Genomic DNA, 21514 nt, shown 5'->3' with positions numbered 1-21514 from the left:
TCTAAATGATAAAAACAGTACAGATTCTCACAGAGAGATGGGTCACACATCTTAAGCTCTTAGTACCTGCAGTGGCAGGTATTCTATTAATATTTTGCTCTAACTAAATGAAAAGTAAGAGTTCTTTTAGATGTTTTTTCTTTGATTATAGCTAGAACTCTCAGATTTGATTATATGCTATTGCCCTGAGAAAAATGGGGGAAACTAGCAACAATGTGAAGCCAATCTGCCTCCCACTGCCACCCATCTTTGCTGCATTTTGGTTACTAACAGCATTTTCATGTTATGCAAAACTATATAAAGAAGGAAACTGCTCTCATGGGAGACAAAGGAAACACTGTACCTGTCTTAATTAATTATAGCCTACTCTGTAATCCAGAGTCAATGCTGTTCATTAACTTCTTATATTGTTTGATGAGAGTCTAAATGTTTATTTGCCCAAAACAAACCAGAGCTTTTTGTTTTCTCTAGATTGTGATACCATTCTTCAGTCTTTTAATCAAAGATATTTATTTCCTCAATGAGGGGTGTGCCAACCGCCTTCCCAACGGCCATGTCAACTTTGAGGTAAGGCTGCAAGATCTGAGCCCAGAGAAGGGCTAGCTTCTCCAGCAACTGTAGAGAGCCCAGGCCATCTAAGCTGCTTCTGACGTTTTCGAGCCAAGTTTTCTCTTTCCCTACTAATTTGTAAGAAGATAGCAATGCTGACTAGAATAAATTAGCTGCACCATTATTATAAATTATTATCCAGAGGTACTTGAGTAAATTTGGACCTCTACCTAGCAAATATCTATTGCTAATTTTTATTAAATTAAGAAAATTATGGAGTTCAGAAGATTAGAAGCCAGAGGAGAACATTAAATGGAGTGGTCTCATCCAAGCCCATGATTTTTGATAACTGCCTTTAACTTCAACTTTCATTTTATTCTTTTCTAGAAATTTTGGGAACTGGCCAAACAAGTGAGTGAATTCATGACATGGAAGCAAGTGGAGTGTCCATTTGAGAGGGACCGGAAGATCTTACAGTACTTGCTCACAGTACCAGTCTTTAGTGAAGATGGTGGGTAGCCTGTCCAGCCGGGGCCGCCACCAGCATCCACAGACCCTACGATCAGGAAGTCAGCATACAAATGCTTGGTGCCAGGTTCCTCATGTAGTACGAGGCCTGTTTTCTGACTTATTCCATCTTAAGAATTTTCTGTTGCACAGAAAACCGTATGATTTATCCCTAAAATATTTGAGTCAGGCACTCACTATTCACCGATAAGCAGTACGTTTCTGTGTTTAAACATTCTTTATAATATTAGATCTGCAGAGCTTTGGGCACAAATGGAAAGTTATTGAAGGATTACTTGCCCTTGTTTAGGCTTGCTTTAATGGAGAAAAAAGGTGTTTCATGATATGTTGACATTCAAGGTAATTTGAAGAACAAAACAATTGCTAGCCCCTGCTGTTTGTCAAAACAAACAGTAGAAAGTCTTAACCTGTTAAAACATTAGGGAATTTGAGGCAGAAACAGTGATTGTGTACCAAAAAAATTGACCAGAAACTTAAAGTTTGTAAAAGACTTGGGGATTGATTATATTAATCTGTTATAACCTAATATTATAGAAATCAAAAGCATTATTAACTACTTCTCATAGTAGATTGGTAGTGTTTGTGATAATGACTAAAGAACATTTTGAATTAATATGACCCATTCCAGAGGGGACTTGATTATTATTAGCCTCTACAAACAGGATTAATAACAAGCTTTTAAATCTTTGGAATTCTTTTTGACTTAATGTTAAAGAGAAAAACATTAGAAGAGTGAAAAATTGGCCTAGAAAACCTGACTTTTTACCTGCTAAAATGTCTTTTAAAAAGCTAACAGGAAAGGCTCCCCTTCGCATCCCCCTTCTTTGTAAAGAACATAAATGTGAGTGTATGATCGCATCCTGTGGCTTGCCTTTTTAAGCTTTTTTTGCCTCATAAATTGTCTTAGTTAACCAAGTGCCTTCTTGGCCTAAGAGGCCCTTGGGGTTGTGTTGAGATGGTCAGTCAGGGGCAAAGTGTGGTATTCTGTGTTCTTAAAGCTCCCCGGTTGTAATTTGATATTTTAAGGAGTGTGTTTTGCTGTAGGGTTTGGTTCAGGTTGAATGGGGGATGGATGGAGGTGGGTAACGTATCAGGAAAAGGCTTCAGCGTTAATGCATTCGTACTTTTGGTTGATTGTAGCTCTCTACTTGGCTTCCTATGAGAGTGAAGGACCTGAAAACCATATAGAGAAAGACAGATGGAAGTCCTTAAGGTGGGTCTCATTGCTTCTCATTGCTGTACAGATCTAATAAAGACGTTGCCCTTAAGTGAAGAAAGCTGCGTGCTTGTCATAGGGAGTCCCCGCCTGCGAGTTCCAAGTCCTCTCTGTAGCTTATCTCCTGTTAACTGAATCTTTGTGGCTTGGAATCCTCATTGCCATCCTTCAGTTTTATTGTCTTTTTTTTTTTTAGTACTGGCAGATATATAGTGACTCTGTTCTTCCTTCTCCCATTATTTTATGGAATGAGGAACTGAAATTACCCTGTGGTATGTTAAAAAGGGCACTGACACATTTTCTTCATCTAAAAGATAAGTTCAGACTGTATTTCTGAATAGCTCTAACAGTAAAATCTTATTTCACCTGAGGTCAAAGAGACCCAAGTACCAGCTGGTTCAGTAAATTGGAGTGTGTCACTTATCGACTAGATCTTGGTCCCCTCTTTGGTTTGGGAGAGAGCTGGGACTTTAAATGTAATATAGAATCTCTCCAAATTTAAAAATGTTGTTAATCTGTAGTGTTTTCAAACAAAACTAGGATAGGTAAGTTTGTATTTTAACCATCTGAGATGCTTTAATGGTCAAAAGTAGCCCAGGATATAGTATTACTATAACCAAAATTGCTGTATGTGTATTTCTACTAAGAGACTCTGGGAACATGTGCCTCTTTTTTTTTTCTTTAATATTTATTTATTTATTTGGTTGTACTGGGTCTTAGTTGTGGCAGGAGTGCTCCTTAGTTGTGGCTCATGGGCTCCTTAGTTGTAGCATGTGAGCTCTTAGTTGCAGCATGCATGTGGGATCTAGTTCCCTGACCAGGGATTGAACCCAGGCCCCCCGCATTGGGGGCGTGGAGTCTTATCCACTGTGCCACCAGGGAAGTCCCATGTGCCTTTTTGTACCAGGTTGACAAACCCATTTTCTTTTCTTCCCATAGTCACTTGGGAGCCTTCATTAACTTGATCTTGGGCTAGGTTTTTGGCCATCTCCACTAATATATATTTATTTTAAGTGACTAGCAGTTCTCCCAGAAAACCTGAAGGACTTCAATGCTTAATATTTTTGTCCTTCTTTAAAAAATTTTTTAAATTAATTTATTTTTTATTAAAGTATAGTTGATTTACAGTGTTTTAATTTCAGGTGTACAGCAAAGTGATTCAGTTATATATATATATATATATATATATTCTTTTTCAGATTCTTTTCCCTTATAGGTTATTACAAAATATTGAGTATAGTTCTTTGTTGTTTATCTACTTTATATATAGTAGTGTGTATATGTTATTCCCAAAATCCTAATTTATCCTTCCCCCCACCTTTCCTCTTTGGTAACCATAAGTTTGTTTTCTACGTCTGTGAGTCTGTTTCTGTTTTGTAAATCAGTCCATTTGTATCATTTTTTTTAGATTCCACATACAAGTGGTACCATATGATGTTTGTCTGTGTCTGACTTACTTTAAACTATGTAAAATCAAACTTCAAACATGGGAAAGATGAAACTAGTATTAGGTGAGGATTTTCATCCTCATTCAGATCATTTGCCACCTTCCTTCTTATCTTATCTTCTTTATTACTCAGGTCCAGCCTCCTGGGCAGAGTTTAACACACGGGATGCTGGCTGCTGCTAGCTGCTGCTGCGTTCAAGCAGATCATCGAGGGGCTGGCCTTTGTTTTCGGGCATCTAGTGCCACAAAAAATCATGAAGTCCCTGCAAGCACGCTCCCTCAAGAGCAGACGGGGACCTTATTCCCCACAGCTGACAGACTGACTCAGATTTTGTGAGACTGTAATGTTCACTGAGGACACTTGAGGAAGAATCCTCTAAAGATCCCAGCTCTGCAATGATTCATCTCCTGGAATTTCCATGTGAATCACAGCTCTGCATCTGGCTGGAGCTTTCTTTTGTGTGTGTGTGTGTGTTTTTTAATTTGGTTCAACATTTGCTGCTAATGGGACTTGCCCAGCTGAGTGCTGGCTCTTAGGAAGCCCACGTTTCTTTGTTAACTTAAAAGAAAAAGGGAGAAGAGGGAGGGGAAGCAAGCCCTCCATTTAGATCCCAAACTGCAGCTCAGTGGTATTGCCGGGAGGGGTCAGGCTGGCTGGATGCCAACTGCAGACTTTGTTTCCCTGAGCTCGGGCTGTGTTGTGAATTCCCCTCCTCCCTCTTCCTACAAGGTTTTGAGTTGGCTGCTGGTTAGCAAACTCCTTTTTACCCATATAAGTTATTTAATATAATAATGAAGCTAACACTGTGGTAGGAAAATAGCCACTAGAAAAAAAAGCAGAGTTTGTCATTGGACTGTGTAACATTCTAGAAGGACCTTCTGTTTTCTTTACCCTTCTGAGCTGTTTACAGCTGACCACTGTGTTCTACAGATGTGTTTCTCAGTAGTGTTTCTGTTACTTAGTTTTCCATGATGCCTATTTTTTTTTCCTCTTGTAAATTTAAATTATCTGACTTTAAGGGTCTTGGGAAAAAACCCATGGCCTAATTACAGTTTAATTTTTTAAACAGACTTATTTTTCACTACCTTTCATAGTCTGTTGGCGACTAAACATGTGAACAGAGAACAGATTGGAAAAGATAACCCCCGCCCACGAGAGCAGTGAACAAAACAAATGAAAAACATCTTGCTGTTGACTCAGAGGTCGAACTAATTGTGAAATAGTTCACCTTGTTAAACATCTAAATAAATCTGTAGTGGCTCTGCAAACAGCCATTATATTTATTTACTGTAGGAGAAACTGTAGTAGTAAACTGTGCTAATGAAAAAAAAAAAAAGACATCATGTTCAAAACAGAGATGTATTTGCAAACTTAATGACATGGTTTCAGAAAAACAGAGCATGTCTGTATGCTGCACGCCATCTCAGCAGACCTAAAATGTCTCCAAGCTGTCCCTTTACAACCATCAATATATTTGACACTCTGCGGCCAGGAGTTGTGGTGTCTTTGTTTTCTTTAATGGATGGGATTGGTGGGGGGTATTGGGGGAGCTGCAGTCTCAGCTGTTCAACTCAAGTGACCGGCTGAAAATGTGTCTGCCCTTGGGGAAGTGGCCTTTAGGAGTATGTGCGTGGGCCTTTGATATTTTGAAACTCAATCATAGTAAACAGTTAATAAGCATCACTTGCCAGGCACTTCTAAGTGTTCGCCATGGATCATCATCTTCGCTTTTTAGGCGTGGAAACAGGCATATTAATAATAATAATAATTTGTCCGCGGCCGTATAACTAATGAGAGACACAAAGATTTGAACTAGACCTTTAATTCCAGAGCCCAGCCTTGAGATCACACTGCCAAGCCTTCTGAGACTTCAGTATAACCTTCAAGCTTGCAAGGAACCTGGGGATCTCGCTGACCTGCAGATGTGGATTCTCTAGGTCTGGGGTGGGATCCAGGCAATACTGATGCTGCTGGTCCTGGAACCCTCGGAGCGGGGCTCCCTGCAGCACTGCCGCCTTGCCTTTCCCTGAACTCTGCACCTTGCATGTGTTGCCATGACAGCAACAATGTCCACCTTTCAGCCTTCTGTGTCTGGGGGTCTTCAAATGATGGGCTGCTGGCCAAGTCTACCCCTTTTGTTTGAGCCACAAGGTGACAGTTGTTGAAAAAAAATGGAAAGAAGAGTATTTCATGATACATGAAAATTACATGAAATGCAAATTTCCACATCCATAAATGAAGTGTTTGGAACACAGACACATTCATTTGCTTACACACTTTCTCATGGCTGCTTTCTGCTACAAATCAGAGTCTTGTAGTTGCAGCAGAGACTGGATGGCCCACAAAGCCTCAGATATTTACTCTCTGCCCTTTACAGAAAGAAAGTTTGCTGACCTCTACTCTCTAAGTGGTTGTTCTGAGCATTACAATGAGTTTGTAAAAATGCTCTAAAGTCTCTATTAAGGCATTAGATACATAAATGTGGCTACTGAGAAATTTCTTCCTAAAATGGTGTTAGGCTTAACAAATTAGGGATTCTTAGAAATTCTAAGGCTATTTAAACAAAAAGTCTTCACAGAAAGAGTTACCATTCTCATACCTGTCTCTTGTTTTCATGTCCAGATAAGCCAGTGGTTTAAACCAGGTACTAACCTATCTGTGGAAATCAGTCACCATTCTCCTCTGTGCACCGTCTGGGGGTTTGGGTCTAGGTGCGTAGATCATTTCTGTGGCCGGGTGGAAGCCTGGGTAAACACAAGCATAAGCAGCATCGTGTGACGTCAGCCCCTAGATGTGGATTCAGGAAGAGTTCTGTCCAGGTACGCCCTGAATTCCTAAGCAGCAGGCTCTGAGCTGAGGCCAGAGGGAGCCTCACAACAAGCTGGGTTGGGTGGGGAAGGCAGAAAGCTCCTTTCACAATTTGAAGTGTCCCTTGTTTCTGGGGACACAGGCCCGAGTTCCCCAGCTGTGGCCCACCTTTCATCTAACAAAGAAAATCATTGGAAAAGGGTTGACTTGCCTCTGTCTTTGAAGGTTGTCAGCTTTCCCTCTCCACTGGGCCCGGCTCTGACACCCCTGCCATTTCCTCACCCGTCCTGTACCTTTATCACACTTTTGCTTCTCTCTGTACTTTCTTTTTCCAACTGCTGCCCATCTGCCTCCTGCACTTAGAATCCCAAGAAAGCACAGCCCAGCACTGGAAGGTGAGTTGCTAAACTATACAGGAATGTTCAACTGTAGATGATTGACATGCTCTGCCTTCCACTTCGGTGCATTCTGTTTACCCTGTAGCCCGTCTCAACAAAAGCCTCTGCCTCTATTCCAAACGTGTCTTGATATGCTGATGGAGAGCACACAACCAAGGATAGAAAAGAGTGTTAGGCTAAATATTTTTGGAGCTAAGGGTACAAAGGAATTCCTGAATTTGCTTCCTGGAGAAAAATGTGCTTAGTGACCCGGAAACTAACTAAACATATCAAACTCAGAGATTCTGATGGTGACTCTATTAACTTTACCCTTAAGACATTTTAAAAGGAAAGACTTTTGTCAGACCTGGGATTCCAGAGTTTTAATAGAAAATTGGGGCACTTCCTGGATAAGTCAAGCCAAAATTATTTTCTGGGTTTGAATGGTTAGATAGTTGCTCAGTTCTCTGCTTCATGTAATCAAGATCACTTGACTCTACACAAGGCTAACAGAAGAGACGTTGTGGTTTGAGGTGTATGTATCCAAACCTTGAAGATTAAGGACCTGTCATTCAAAACTAGCAAATAAGGCCAGCTCCGTGCAAAATAGACCCTAATTCAAAATATGCCTTAATTCTGTACTTAAGAATCAACTCGTCTTAAAGGATGCATTTTTTTTTCTTTACTTAATGCAATGAGGAAATTCCCAGGTAGCCAATTCCCTCTTTAGTGCTAGCAGCCTTCAACAGGCTTAAACCCCACTCCACAAGGCTAAAACCCTGCTTCATTTCTCTGAGATTCGATCTAATAAGAAATGAAACATCCCAATGTGTACTCACATTCTAGGCAGCATGAGGCAGCTGTCTTAGAATAGTTAGTTGTTAGTGTACTTAAGTTTAAACGTGCACAACATCCAACATTTTAGGACTTTTAGGTAATGGTTTATGGAACACAATTTAGAGAATTAAAGAAGGGAACTAATATTTCTCAGAATAAGCAAGAAAATTAGGTGTTCCTTGAAGAGTGCCAAACCATTGGGTTTTCTACCATGAAACCAAGTTTGCTTTCTTTCCCTCTTTCCACCTACGCTGCTTGGAGAAAATGAAAGTTAGCATGAAATCATCTTTCTCTGGATGAATCACTGTGGGAAAGTCAGTTCAACAGAGTGTGTTGTTAACTTGGTTGAGACACAGCAGCTGGAGGACCATAGGCATCGTTCATTGTTTTGCAATGTGATTATGGATCCTCGTAAGTGCAGGTGAGCCATGTGGGGAGTTCATGTGTGTTCAGTACATATATGCTGAACCCATGAGCAAGCCGGTTATCGGTCTTGGAGCTTCACAGGTTTTTGCTTTATTGGAGTTGAATAAATCTCGTCCCCCTACAATACCTGGACTTTGGAAATGAGCGTAAATTCAAGTGATTCTGATCCATTCCCATGGGTGGTACTATCCTCAGAGATCAGCAAAGGAAATCCAAAGCACTGAGGGCTTTGTTTTTATTATGATTAGTAATTACATTAACACACCTCTGTGTTTATTAGTATACAGCTAATAATCATGACAAGAACTCCATCTTTAAAAACAATATAAAAATCCATCATTAAAAGAAAAACTGGGGGCTTCCCTGGTGGCGCAGTGGTTGAGAGTCCTCCTGCCGATGCGGGGGACGCGGGTTTGCGCCCTGCGGTCCGGGGGGATCCCGCGTGCCGCGGAGCGGCTGGACGCGTGAGCCATGGCCACTGAGCCTGCGCGTCCGGAGCCTGTGCTCCGCGGCGGTGGGGGTGGGGCACGGCGGTGGGAGGCCCGCATGCCCCAAGGGGGAAAAAAAAAAAAAAAAATATATATATATATATATACATATATAAATCCATCATTAAAAGAAAAACTGGGACTGACTGTTTAAGGTCATGGGATAAATCTGAAATACACTCTGTAAGGGTATTAGATGAAGAATGTGGGCTGTGGGCTAAACCTCACCCTCCCTAGATTTCTGGGGCTTTGGGGGAAGTCTCCCCACCTTTTAGACCTCAGTGTCCTCATCAGGAAGTAATGGGTCTGGACTAATTGACGAGGACTGGCCGGTCCGGATCTGAGAGTCTGTGGTTTGGGAAAGCACTTTCTCAGCTTGCTGGACAGAAAGGTGAATTAGCAAGTAAATAACAGCATCCTGCATTTGTGCTTCAAACTTCCCTTCCTCCTGCCAGGCAATTTTGTGTTTTGTTTGTTGTGTTTGAAGAGGGAAGGGATAAGAGGCTAATTGCTGTTTGATTGGAGACAAAGAAGCGAAAAAGGCTCAGCTACCCCCTCCAATCCCGTGCCACACACTGGATAGAGTTCTTTATAGTAAAGAGAGATTGCTACCCAGACCAGAAACCAGAAAATACCCTCTGTGCAAAACCAGTTGTATGATTTCAAAGGTGCTAGATGAAGAAAGCACAGCTTCCAAAGACTACAAAAACACTTTGTTGTGTAGAACACATCCTTGCCATGGCAGCTCTTGTAATTATGCTGGTTTATGTAGATAAAATCATATATAAAGTGCCTGTTCACACCTAGTCATTCACAAATGAATCACTATTTGGCTTAAAATATCAAGACCCAGACACGTTATGATCAGAGTCCCCTTCTGCATTTTGTCAAATTTCCTTTTTTGAAAATGATTGGGGACCTTCTCTGAAGACTGTCCAGACAGTGGTAAACTCCTGAATTTGACATACCTTTTACAGGAAGTCCTACATGGAGGGAAACCAGCAAAGGCATGGACCAGTCTTGTGAGGATGGATACCTTCTTTCCTTGGGCTACAAATACTCCATGAATCCTAATCCAGGAAGACCTCCGCAAAAGAGAAAAGATCAGAGAAGAAAAAGACAAACAACTCAGGAGAGGGAGAAAACTGTAGAGGGATATGTAAATAAAAAATCTTTGGCAAGTGGGAGTTTAAGAAGAGGTGTGACATTAGCAGTGCTGGAAGCTTCTGTAATACTCAACGTTTAAGATCTAATAAGAAAACAATGAAGTAAGAAATTCTGTTCTCTTGGGAAACTACAAACTATTAGCTGTTAAAATAGGTATTAGGTAAATGGATAGAACTAGATAACTAGGAGGATTTTTTTTTAATTAATTTATTTATTTTTGGCTGTGTCGGGTCTGTTGCTGCGCACAGGCTTTCTCTAGTTGCAGCGAGTGGTGGCTACTATTCATTGTGGAGTGCAGGCTTCTCATTGGCTTCTCTTGTTGCGGAGCATGGGCTCTGGGGCCACAGGCTTCAGTAGTTGTGGTGCGCAGGCTCAGTAGTTGTGGCGCACGGGTTTAGTTGCTCCGCGGCAACGTGGGATCTTCCCGGACCAGGGCTCAAACCCGTGTCCCCGGCATTGGCAGGTGGATTCTTAACCACTGCGCCACCAGCGAAGTCCCAGAGGATTATTTTTAATTACAGTACTTTCCTGAACCGACTCCATAAAATAAAGTTCATAAAATTCTGGAAAATAATAGGCATCACCAGCCCTTCTCCACGTATTCAAAAATGATCAAGGCCTTTGGGCAGGGCAGAGAAGAGCTAGCGGGGGGCTTGCTTTCTCAGCCAGTTTAAACTTAGATGAGAAATAAGGCTAACCCACAGGATTCTTATGTGTCCCCACAGAGGCTCAGGATTTGTAAAATGCTTTTTTTTTCCTTCAGAGTATTCTCTTGGTTTACAGATAAATCCAGCCCTGCTGCGATGGGATCCCTTAGCTCTGCCCTTAAATTTTATAAGGAGATGGGGGTGCAGGCCTATTACCAAGATAATCTTACAAATAGAACTTCCTCTATTCAGAGAGTTCAGAGTATGATACAAACAGTGCTTGGTTTTTCTCGTGTTAATTTTTCAGCCAGTCCTCTGTCAATCTGGAAAGAACCTGAAGGGAGTTTTACTCTGCCCTCATGGAAGGCATGAAGGAAGAGTGTTTTATTACCCCCGGGATTGGCCACCTCTTTCAGCACAATTCCCAGGTGCTGTAGTATCTATAGGGTCTCTTTTCTTTGCCTTAACAAAGAGTCCTATCAATTATCCTTGCTTGGAATGGGCCTGGGCCCCAGGAGGTCAGCAGTCATGTGCCCTAGATGATAGGGGATGAATGGAGGAAACTCAGCCTTGTCAGTAACAGACAACACTATTCCCAGTAAGGCTGGCACAGTCCCAGCTCCCATCCTTCTACCTTCACATGGTCTGTGCCCTGGAGCTTCCCCTCACTCCTCTCTCCAAATCAAGATGTACATTTCTTCCAGGACTGTTGATTTTAACTAGCAATTTGAAGGTTTAAATTTATCAATCTAACTCATATGATTGTGTGATTGAGCATTATTTCATGTTCACTTTCTAGCTGGTAGAGTTTTAGGGCATATAGTAGAGAAAAATTTTTAAATTTTGGCAGCGAGGGGAGAAATGTGGACAAGAGAACCTTATAAAACCACAAAATAGAAGCGCTTTAAAGGTTTTACCAAGGGATTGATTCCTCTAGCCATCAAGCTGCTTGGTGAATGGCTTGGGACCAGAACAACCATCTAGGACGGCTCCCTGGCACTAAGCAGCTTCCCTCCAGAGCAGGCCAGCCTGCGTGGGACTTTGCCCAGGTTCACACCATCAGCAACTTGTGGTGTTTTCAGCTATTCCAGCACTTTTGAATTCACAGGTTCTCTACTTGTCAAGAAAAAAATGGAAAAATCTCACTTGAGATGTACCGAGTATGCTACACACTATGCTGAGTACTGACATAGTGGGGTGTGACTAAGACCCAGCACCTATGTTGAAGGAGCTCACCTTCCGCTGAGGAAACCACCTTGCAGCGCAACAGGTGTTGGGAGTGATGTTCCCACAGAATCCTCTATTCTTTAGCTAATCGGCTTGGGAGATCAGAGAGCTTTTCCTGGCAGATGCAAACCTGAGATCTTATGAATGTTTGCCTGGGGAATTCCTACTGCATGTGTGTACAGGGCCGGGAAGCCATACATGGTTATATTATTTAGTTCTGTACTGGAGTAGAGGAGGAGTGGGCACTGAAATCCAGCCCCAAGCTGCGTATGAACATATACGGAGGCCGCCTCCAACAGGAGGAAGGGGGACTTTATTGTGATTCATCCTCCCCAATAGGGTACCTTTTCCCACTTGACACAGAGACTCTTTTTTTTTTTTTTTTTTTTTTTTTTTTTTTGCGGTACGCGGGCCTCTCACTGTTGTGGCCTCTCCCGTTGCGGAGCACAGGCTCCGGACGCGCAGGCTCAGCGGCCATGGCTCACGGGCCCAGCCACTCCGAGGCATGTGGGATCCTCCCGGACCGGGGCACAAACCCGTGTCCCCTGCATCGGCAGGCGGACTCTCAACCACTGCGCCACCAGGGAAGCCCGACACAGAGACTCTTGATATGCAGGGAGCAGCCTTCCTATAGGGCACAAACAAAATGCACTATTCAAAGAACCACCTCGTGTTTGTTACGGCTGAGTTAGGGTTCAAGCTGAGGCTTGAGACATAGTCAGGATCTAGAGGAGAGGTTGGAGATCTGTGCTGAGAAATTGCACTATATCCAAAGGTCTATGTGAAACCACTGAGGGATTTTAGCAGTGAGGTGACAAGGTCAGAGGTGCATTTTAGCAAGAAAACACTGGCTGCTCAGCAGAGGATGAATTGGTGCTGAGGGGAGGGAGTGGGGAGGATGGAGAATTGGGGCTGCGGTAGGGGTGATCATAAGAATAACATAGAGGGGCTTCCCTGGTGGCGCAGTGGTTGGGGGTCTGCCTGCCGATGCAGGGGACATGGGTTCGTGCCCCGGTCCGGGAAGACCCCCCATGCCGCGGAGCGGCTGGGCCCGTGAGCCATGGCCGCTGAGCCTGCGCGTCTGGAGCCTGTGCTCCGCAACAGGAGAGGCCACAGCAGTGAGAGGCCCGCGTACCACAAGAAAAAAAAAAAGATAAAAAAGAATAACGTAGAGGAACTGGATAGGAAATCCTTGTCTTAGACCAGGCAATAAGTTAGGAGGGTCTGAGCCGAAACAGGGAAGATAGAGAGGAGGAAATAGATTCATAAAATGTTAAGAAGGCAGAGATAAAAGCCCTGGGAGAAGACGACTCACAGTGTGGGTGTCCTTGAGAATGAAGAGGAACTGAGGCTGGGGGCAGCAGTTGTTTGTGTTATGGGCCAAATTGTGTCCCCCCTAAAAAGATGTGTTGGAATCCTGGCACCTAGAATTGGTACCTACGTGCAACTCCTAGTCTCAGTACTTCAGAACGTGACCGTATTTGGCGACAGGGTCTTCTCAGAGGTAATCAAGTTAAAGTGAGGTTATTAGCGTGGGCCCTAAAACAATACAACTGGTATCCTTAAAAAGGGGGAAATGTGAAGACATACATACACAGGGAGAACGTCATGTAGAGATGGGGTTACACTGCCACTAGCCAAGGGACCACCAGAAGGTAGGAGAGAGGCCTTCCCTTGTGTCTTCAGAGGGATCATAGCCCTGCTGACACCTGTATCTCAGACTTCTGGCCTCTAGAGCCCAGAGATAATACATTTCTGTTTAAGCCACTCAGTTTGTGGTACTTTGCTACAGCAGCCCTAGAAAACTGTCTCTTTTATGATTAAATTATGTGTTAGTTGGAGTCTGCCGTTAATTAAATCCCTCTAATAAAGAGGAGGTTTATAAAGGTATTAGGTAAATACAGTTTACCTTGAACTCTGCAACTACAATCATTCCATTTTACTGCCAAACATCCTTTTAAGGTTCCATACTTTATTTATTACCTTCAAGTGCATCAATCTTAATCAATGTAAAATGAATAGGGAACTTGAAATGTTTACACAAATCAGTGAATTCTATTAAATACATATCACGAAAATTGATGTGATCCAGTCCTGAGTTCCAACCCATGGTGACATAGAATATGTGGGTGAAATGGCAGAGTCATAAAGGACTCTGGAGAAAATAATATAGCCCTCATTTTATAGATGCATATACTAAGGTCCAGAGGATTTATGTGAGCCGGAGCTAGTGAATTAATAAATTGGTGACAGGGCTAGAAGTTAAGATTTCCTCTCTTGACCTGTAGTCTATTCTTTCTCCTTATACTGCTGGTTCAGTGCTGAATTTCTCTTTGAACTGAATTGGTCTGAGGCCACCCCAGGTATTTGAACGCAGGTGTGAAAAGTCAAATTATCCAGGACTCTCCATTTTGCAGTAGTTCAAGAAAAGAGATGTAATAAAAAATAAATAGCAGAGTATAAGGGAGCAAGCACAAAGTTCATGTAAAAAGAAAAAAATTTTTTGTTATCAAATCTATCTCATTGGCTACTGCTCAGTTTCCTTTGCTGATTGCTTCTTAATCTCAAAACACTGGATTACCCCAGGGATCAGGGACTCCTTTATTTATCATCACTACATACTTCATTCAGTCTCATTGCTTTAAAACCCTCTGTCACCCGGTGACTGTTACCGGGTGACTCCCCATCTGCAGTGCTAGGCCTTCTTCTCAGAGATGGATTCACTTCGAAGCTTGCATAGCTTAACCTTTAGGGCCTCTCACTTGTACACCCCTTCTAAGATGCTGTACCTAATTTTGAATTGAGTCTTGAATTCTTTGTCTTTTTTTTTAATTGAAGTACAGTTGATTTACAGTGTTGTGTTAGTTTCAGGTATACAGTAAAGTAATTCAGTTATACACATATACGTATTCTTTTCCATTATACATTATTATAAGATATTGAATATAGTTCCCTGTGCTATATGGTAGGGCCTTGTTGTTAATCTATTTTATACATAGTATTGTGTATCTGGGTTTTTTTTTGGGGGGGGAGAGACACATACTGTTTTTTTATATCTTTATTGGAGTATAATTCCTTTACAATGTTGTGTTAGTTTCTCTTGTACAACAAAGTGAATCAGCTATACGCATACATATATCCCCATATCCCCTCCCTATTGCATCTCCCTCCCACCCTCCCTATCCCACTCCTCTAGGTGGTCACAAAGCATAGAGCTGATCTCCCTGTGCTATGAAGCAGCTTCCCACTAGCCATCCACTTTACATTTGGTAGTATATATATTAATTCCCAGCTCCTAATTTATCCCTCCCCCTTGAATTCTTTAACTTAGAAAAACTTCCCCTAGAATTATATAACTCTTGGTTCCACAAGCTAGGGTCCACCCCTTACTGTCCCCTGGGCCTCAAACTTGTGCACTACACCTCCACTTGGATGGCTGTGTCCAAAAGCCAAAAACAAAAAACCTCCTGATTTTCTCTTCAGCGGTAGTCATTGGTACTAGTCACCAAATATTTCCACCTCTCGGATTCCCAGACATGTGGTAGGGTTGCATTTCCCATCATCTTCTTTGAAGTTAGGCAGAGCTCTGTGGTGGCTTTTTCTGATTAAATGTGAGGGGAGGTGACTTCACTTCCCAGCAGGAGCTTGAGAAGCCAGAGTACAATTCACTAGGTTCCCTAGGGCCTCAGTCCCCCTGGGTCCCCAGATTAATAATCAGAGAAGAGCTCCCTGCCATGGTAGTAGACATGCACTATGAGTGACAGAGAGAATTTTGTGGGTTAATCGAGTGAAACTTGGGGGTCTGTTTGTTACCACAGCATAACCTGATGGATACACTTCCCCAATCTGTGCCTCTTCTCATTGTTCCACTCAATAAATACCATTCAATCTTCTGGGTAGCTCAGAACGAATCACTTGGCCTCACCCTGGACCCCTCTCTCTTTCACTGTATGTCAATAGTTCTGTAGACGGCACCGTCAAATACATCTAGAGACTGAATACTTCTCTCCACCTCCAACATTTCCCCAGTCAAGATGCTATCATGTTTTACTGGATTGTTATCATGCTTTACTGGATTATTGCAACAGTCCCAAACCCTTGCTTTCCTATGGTCCCTATGCCACATACCAGCTAGGGTGGTGGTTTAGAGCACAGGTCCCCTTATGCCACCCATCCCATCATTCACATTCCTAAAGTGCTTTCACATTTCACTCAAAGTGAAATCCGAGGTCCTGTAAGAAAGACATAACCCTGCCTCTCCCCCACCATCTTCCCCCTTGTTCATTCAGATCGAGTCACGCTCACCTTGTTAGTCCTCACACACACTAAGACTTGTCCTAACCATCCCCTTGGCCTGGAGCAGTCTTCCCCAGACAGCCCCATGGCTCAGTCCCTCTTCTTCATCAGCTCGGCTCGAATGTCTCCTTCTCAGTGAGGCCTTCTGACTGATCCTCCCCGGTGATACTGTGCTTTAGAGTAAGAACTACATATTTGGTCTTCGTCCCTGTTTCTGGCACACAGCTCCTAAACTCTTAGGATTTCCTAAGTGACGAGAGTGATAAAGGCATCTTTTGTTGTATTAATGAGGTGACTTTTGGATCAAACTTAAGGATGGGTGCTGGTTGCCCGGAGAATCAACCATGAACCAATCATGGGACAAAAGGGTTGGATCTTTTAGTCCCACCCCCATCCCTTGACCCCAGGGAAGGGGAGAGGGCCTAGAAGTTGATTCAATCACCAATGGCCAATGATTTGATCAATCATGCCTATGAAATAAATCCTCCATAAAAACCCAAAAGAGGTTCTTCAGAGAACTTCTGAGCTGGTGAACACGTGGAGATTCGGGAAGAGTGGAGTGCTCAAAGAGGGCATGGAAGCTCCCTGCCCTTTCCCTGTACCTTGCCCTTTGCATCTCTTCCATCTGGCTGTTCCCGAGTTATATCCTTTTATAACAAACTGGTGGTCTAGTAAGTAAATATGCCTCTGAGTTCTGTGAGCCACTCTAGCAAATTAATCAAACCCAAGGAGAAGGTTGTGGGAATTTTCAAAATATAGCCAACAGGTCAGAAATACAGGTGACAGTCCGGACTTGCGATTGGCATCTGAAGAGGGGGAGGCAGGCAGCCTTGTAGGACTGTGCCCTTAGCCTGTGGGATCCGACTCAGAATTCAGCTGGATTGTCGGAGCCCCAGTTGGTGTTGCAGAATTGCTTGGTAAGAGTGGGGAAACCCCCTCCACACGCTGAATTGGGGACCAGAATTGCTTCCCCTAAAGCATCAAGCCCCTCCCCAATGTGCCCATTAGTTTGTAATAACGTGTATTGAACTTCCTGCTGTATGTTAGGTTCTCTGTTAAACTCTTGACAGAGATCAACTCATTTAGTTACAACTATCCTATGCAGTAGAAACCATTCTTATTCTTACTGAAGGGGTAGAGAAGCTGTGGCATATAGATGTTAGAAACTTGTTTAATGTCACAAAAGCTGAGCGCCACAGCTCAGATTTATCTGTGTCAGACTCTAAGTTCATGTTCTTAGTTGCTCTGTAATTTCACTCCATAGATTAGGAAAATTTTGAAGTCATAAGAACACTTGATTTTTGCCAATTTTTCAGATAAGTATTCATTTTATTCTATTGGTGAACAAATTCAGGCCTTTCACAGCACAGAATTCAGAGCTCGCTGAACAATGGTGCCCACAGACTGTGGATGGGTGACAGTGTAGCCTGGAAACAGGTTTGGAACGGAATGACAGCATTCTCACTCTGTCCTGGTCTGCTCTCATTTTTATCACTGACCAGCATGAAGACTGAAAAGGTCACAAAACCGATGTGGCATCAATATTCAAAACATTTTGTTTTGCTGCAATAAAACCATAATAAAAACAAATCAGATGAAGCTTGACAGACTGTTAGGTTCAAAACTCACTCTTGTAAATTCAAGTGGAGAAAATGGGTCTTACAAAGTTCACGTAAAGGACCCTAGTGATTTAAATTGACCTGTCTCTCCACTGGACCAATAGTGTGACATCACACAGGTGCTTTTAGCAGCCATCTCAGTCTCACTAAGAAAAATCTCGCATCCAGATGGAGGAAGACTAGAGGTCTGTGGCCAACTGGGTTGCTAAACCATATCTGTATTATTCCATCCTAACATTTTTTCATCCTATTGTTTTCAGTTCTGAAGCTTTTAGAGGGATATTGATAAACTCCGGAGCACCAAGAAGACAGTGATAAGGATAGTGAAGTTTTAGGAATCAAAGCCAGGTGAGACTTTGGCAGGACCCAGAGTTGTTGAGCCTGAAGGGAAAACCTGGTGAGAAATAACCACTGTCAGAAGGTTTTAGTCTATTGTGTAAAAGAGAAGAGTAAGGGTCCAAAAGTGAAGATTACAAGGAAGATTTCAAGTCAATGGAAATAATTTTCTAATGAATAAATATGTCCTGTGTCCCTAATGGTTACAGGAGATATTCTCATGGATAGTAATGTAACCATACCCCTGCCTTCAAAGTGCTCACTGACCAATAAGAGAGACAGTTCGTTGACTTGTAAACATGGATTTGCTTAAATGCACGCTTTGAAGTTGCTGGAGAAGTCAGCAGTGGCACAGGGGAAGGAGTGATTGATTCTCTCTCCCTAGGTGGTCAGGGACACTTCACAGAAGTGATAATTAAGCATAACTTAGAAGCACAGGTATGAATTTTGCAGGGGGATACATGCGAGGGAAGTGTTCCCGGGAGAAGCCAGTAAGGGAGTTCAGGATACAGTAAGTCTTCTACATACGAACAAGTTCTATTCTGAGAGCTCATTCATAAGTCCACTTTGTTTTTAAGTCCAACAAAGTTAGCCTAGGTACCCAACTAACACAATCAGCTATATAGTACTGTACTGTAATAGGTTTATAATACTTTTCACACAAATAATACATAAAAAACAGACACAAAAAATAAAGAAAATACTTTTGCTCTTATAGTACAATACCTTGAAAAGTACAATAGTAAGTACAGCAGCTGGCATCCAGGGGCTGGCATCGAGTGAACAGGCCAGAAGAGTTACCGACTGGAGGAGGGAGAGGGGGTGGGGGATGGTAGAGCTGAGGGATCCTCAGCAATAGGAGACGGAGGGCAAGCTGCAATGTCACTCACGCCTGACGTGGATGGCACAGGTTCTGGTTCCTTGCTGGATTCTATTCTATCTACCCTCTTGAGAAAATGACCCATAGATGTCTGGGTAGTAGCTCTTTTATTCTCGTCATAGATGACACGGTAGCACTGGATTGCATTCTGAACGGCTGCTGCAACCTTCATGTACAAGTCTACATTTCCGTCCTGTGCCTCAAAAACTAACGGTGCCTCTTCACATAAAGAAAATCCCCTCGCCATTCCCTGTGTCGTGAATCTCTTCGGTTCTTCAGTTCCTTCTTCCTCTTGTCTCTCTTCGTCCTTTCTCTGGGCCTCCAATTCCTGGCGCTTCTTAGCAGTACCAGCTACAACACCGCTGCTTTTTTTTTTTTTTTTTTTTTTTTTGGTGGTACGCGGGTGTCTCACTGCTGTGGCCTCTCCTGTTGCGGAGCACAGGCTCCGGACGCGCAGGCTCAGCGGCCATGGCTCACGGGCCCAGCCGCTCCGCGGCATGTGGCATCTTCCCAGACCAGGGCACGAACCCGTGTCCCCTGCATTGGCAGGCAGACCCCCAACCACTGCGCCACCAGGGAAACCCATCACCGCTGCTTTTAAGCTTGCTTCAAGACATCCGGACCTTGAAATAAAGATACTGTACTACTGTACTCTATACAGTACTGTACAGCAAATTACACAAAAGCACAACCACTTGTAGGGGATGGACGCATGGGACAATGTCTGTATGTCAGACACGTGAACTTACGTGATTGGGCATGCAAATGCACGTTTGCATCTTTAAAAGTTCACAGTTGAAGGTTCGTATGCAGGGGACTTGCTGTATCATAAGGATGGGAAGAAGCTAAGCAAGAGTGCCATTTCACGTGAAGTCTCAGATTCACCCCGAGCTCTGGATCGTCAATGACACCTCGGTGTTTGTCCTCCTTGGAGTAAGAGAGCTGGGCTTCTCTACTTCCACACCAGTCTGTCATTGGTAATGGGCTACAATGATGGACGAGCAGAGGGAGGGGATGAAACTCCCAGGCATATCGGGAATAAGCAGGGCATCTTCAGGGTCCTGGGTGCCGGGAGGGAGCCACTAGCTGCAGAGCAGGCAGAAGTCAGAGGAAGGGTGCCAGATATTGTTAAAGGATCACATATGGTTCCAGGGATCTGGGTGCACACCAACCAAGTCCTCTCTCAGAGTCATGAAAGGGAGGGCCTTCTAGCAGAAGAAAAAGCTGAGCGAAGGTATAAAAAATGATATGTGCTTAGAAAAATAGACTCAGTGTTCCTCCACATAAAGGGCAAATAGAACATAAGGGACAACAGGCTAAAGAGCTATAGCGCGGTTAGACTTCTGTGGTGCCAAGGGGGAAAAATCCCAGGAGGCTCAGGAGAGGCGGGGATCTCAAGTAAGTCTAAGGAGAACTGCAGTATACGGACACGTGATGGAGGCTGATTCTGGAAGGCGATTCAAGATTCGAGGATGCCCTGGGGATCTCACAGGCAGGTGTTAATGGATTAGTACTTTAGGTCTCTGACAGATTTTCTCAAAATTTCCTGGTTCAAAAATCCAGGGTTGAGAATCTCTTGGCCTAAATAAGCATCACTAACCTTGTCCGAGCAGAACTTTTTGTATCAGCAGACTTCTGAATTTGCTGTAAAGCTTCGGGGAGGTACCTGACTCTGGTGCCCAGCAGCTGTCACCAGGAGTACAGGGCAATATGTCATAAGTCACAGCTATCCGGACACATATCACAGGACACAGCAGGGAGATTAAAGGACCGGTGGCCGTGGTACGGGCGCTGTGATTGGTCAGAATAAACCTTCCAGGAGCCAGATGGAGAAGATCCTTTTATCATTATCCATGGCTGTGTAACCAACTACGCAGGACCAGGACCATAGGGTGAGGTGAGGGAGGTGAGTAAGGTACCTTTGGTACGAAATGTAAGGAGGTTCACGTTCAGGGTCACGGAAATACGAGTGAAGCCCTGCTTACATTTTGCACCCTGGGTGCCTCACTTCCCTGGCCCTATTCCAATCTTCAGCCACCCGAAAACTGAATGGTTTGGCTCACAAACCCGTGGGTCGGAAATCTGGGGTGAGCTGAGCTGGGCAGTTCTTCTGCTGGTCTAGGCTGGGCTCGTCCATGTGTCTGTGGTCAGCTGGGTTTGGTGGCTTGATGATGGCCTTGGCTGGAATGTCTAGGATGCCTGGACCCTCCCTCCATGTGGTCTGTCATCCACTGACTTGCTCACGTGGGTGTCTAAAGGTCTCAAAGGAAAGCAAGAGAGGGCTTTTTCAATCTCTGCATGTGTCAACTTTGCTCTTGTCCCATCAGCCAAAGCAAATCACACGCCCAAGCCCAAGTTAAAGCAGTGGAGAAATAGACTCCATCTCTTGATGGGAAGAACTGCAAAGTCAGTTTGCAAAGGTGCATACACACAGGGAAGGGAAAATTTCATTGCCACTTTTCAATTTACCAAAATATCATGTGCAGAGGAAAGGAACATGGTTTCCATCCCATGGCCAAGGGAGCCGTGGATGTCTTTTAAGCTAGGGAGTCATGATCAGATTGGGTGGTGAGAGATGTCACTGTGGCAGCTGCAAGAAAGAAGGAAGACAGGCAGTGTGAGATGGGAGATGGGAAACAATCAGGTGCAGGTGAAAAGTGATGAA

General features: G+C 43.5%; 1 protein-coding gene across 9 annotated transcripts in view; it reads left to right on the top strand.

The window, feature by feature from the left end:
- The window catches only part of RASGEF1B (RasGEF domain family member 1B), a 590808-nt gene extending 585573 nt beyond the window's left edge, over nt 1-5235 (top strand). For all 9 annotated transcript variants that reach the window (XM_067736368.1, XM_067736369.1, XM_067736377.1 and 6 more), the window contains 4 exons: nt 472-567; nt 937-1060; nt 2218-2290; nt 3874-5235. In XM_067736368.1, coding sequence (XP_067592469.1) covers nt 472-567; nt 937-1060; nt 2218-2290; nt 3874-3898 — 318 coding nt within the window. In that variant the 3' untranslated portion in view covers nt 3899-5235. The remainder of the gene's footprint in view (nt 1-471; nt 568-936; nt 1061-2217; nt 2291-3873) is intronic.
- The last annotated feature ends 16279 nt before the right edge of the window (nt 5236-21514 follow it).

The sequence above is a fragment of the Pseudorca crassidens genome, chromosome 4 (assembly GCF_039906515.1).
Source record: "Pseudorca crassidens isolate mPseCra1 chromosome 4, mPseCra1.hap1, whole genome shotgun sequence".
In the NCBI taxonomy this organism is placed as follows: Eukaryota; Metazoa; Chordata; class Mammalia; order Artiodactyla; family Delphinidae; genus Pseudorca; species Pseudorca crassidens.
This window is presented reverse-complemented; position numbering and strand designations above follow the sequence as displayed.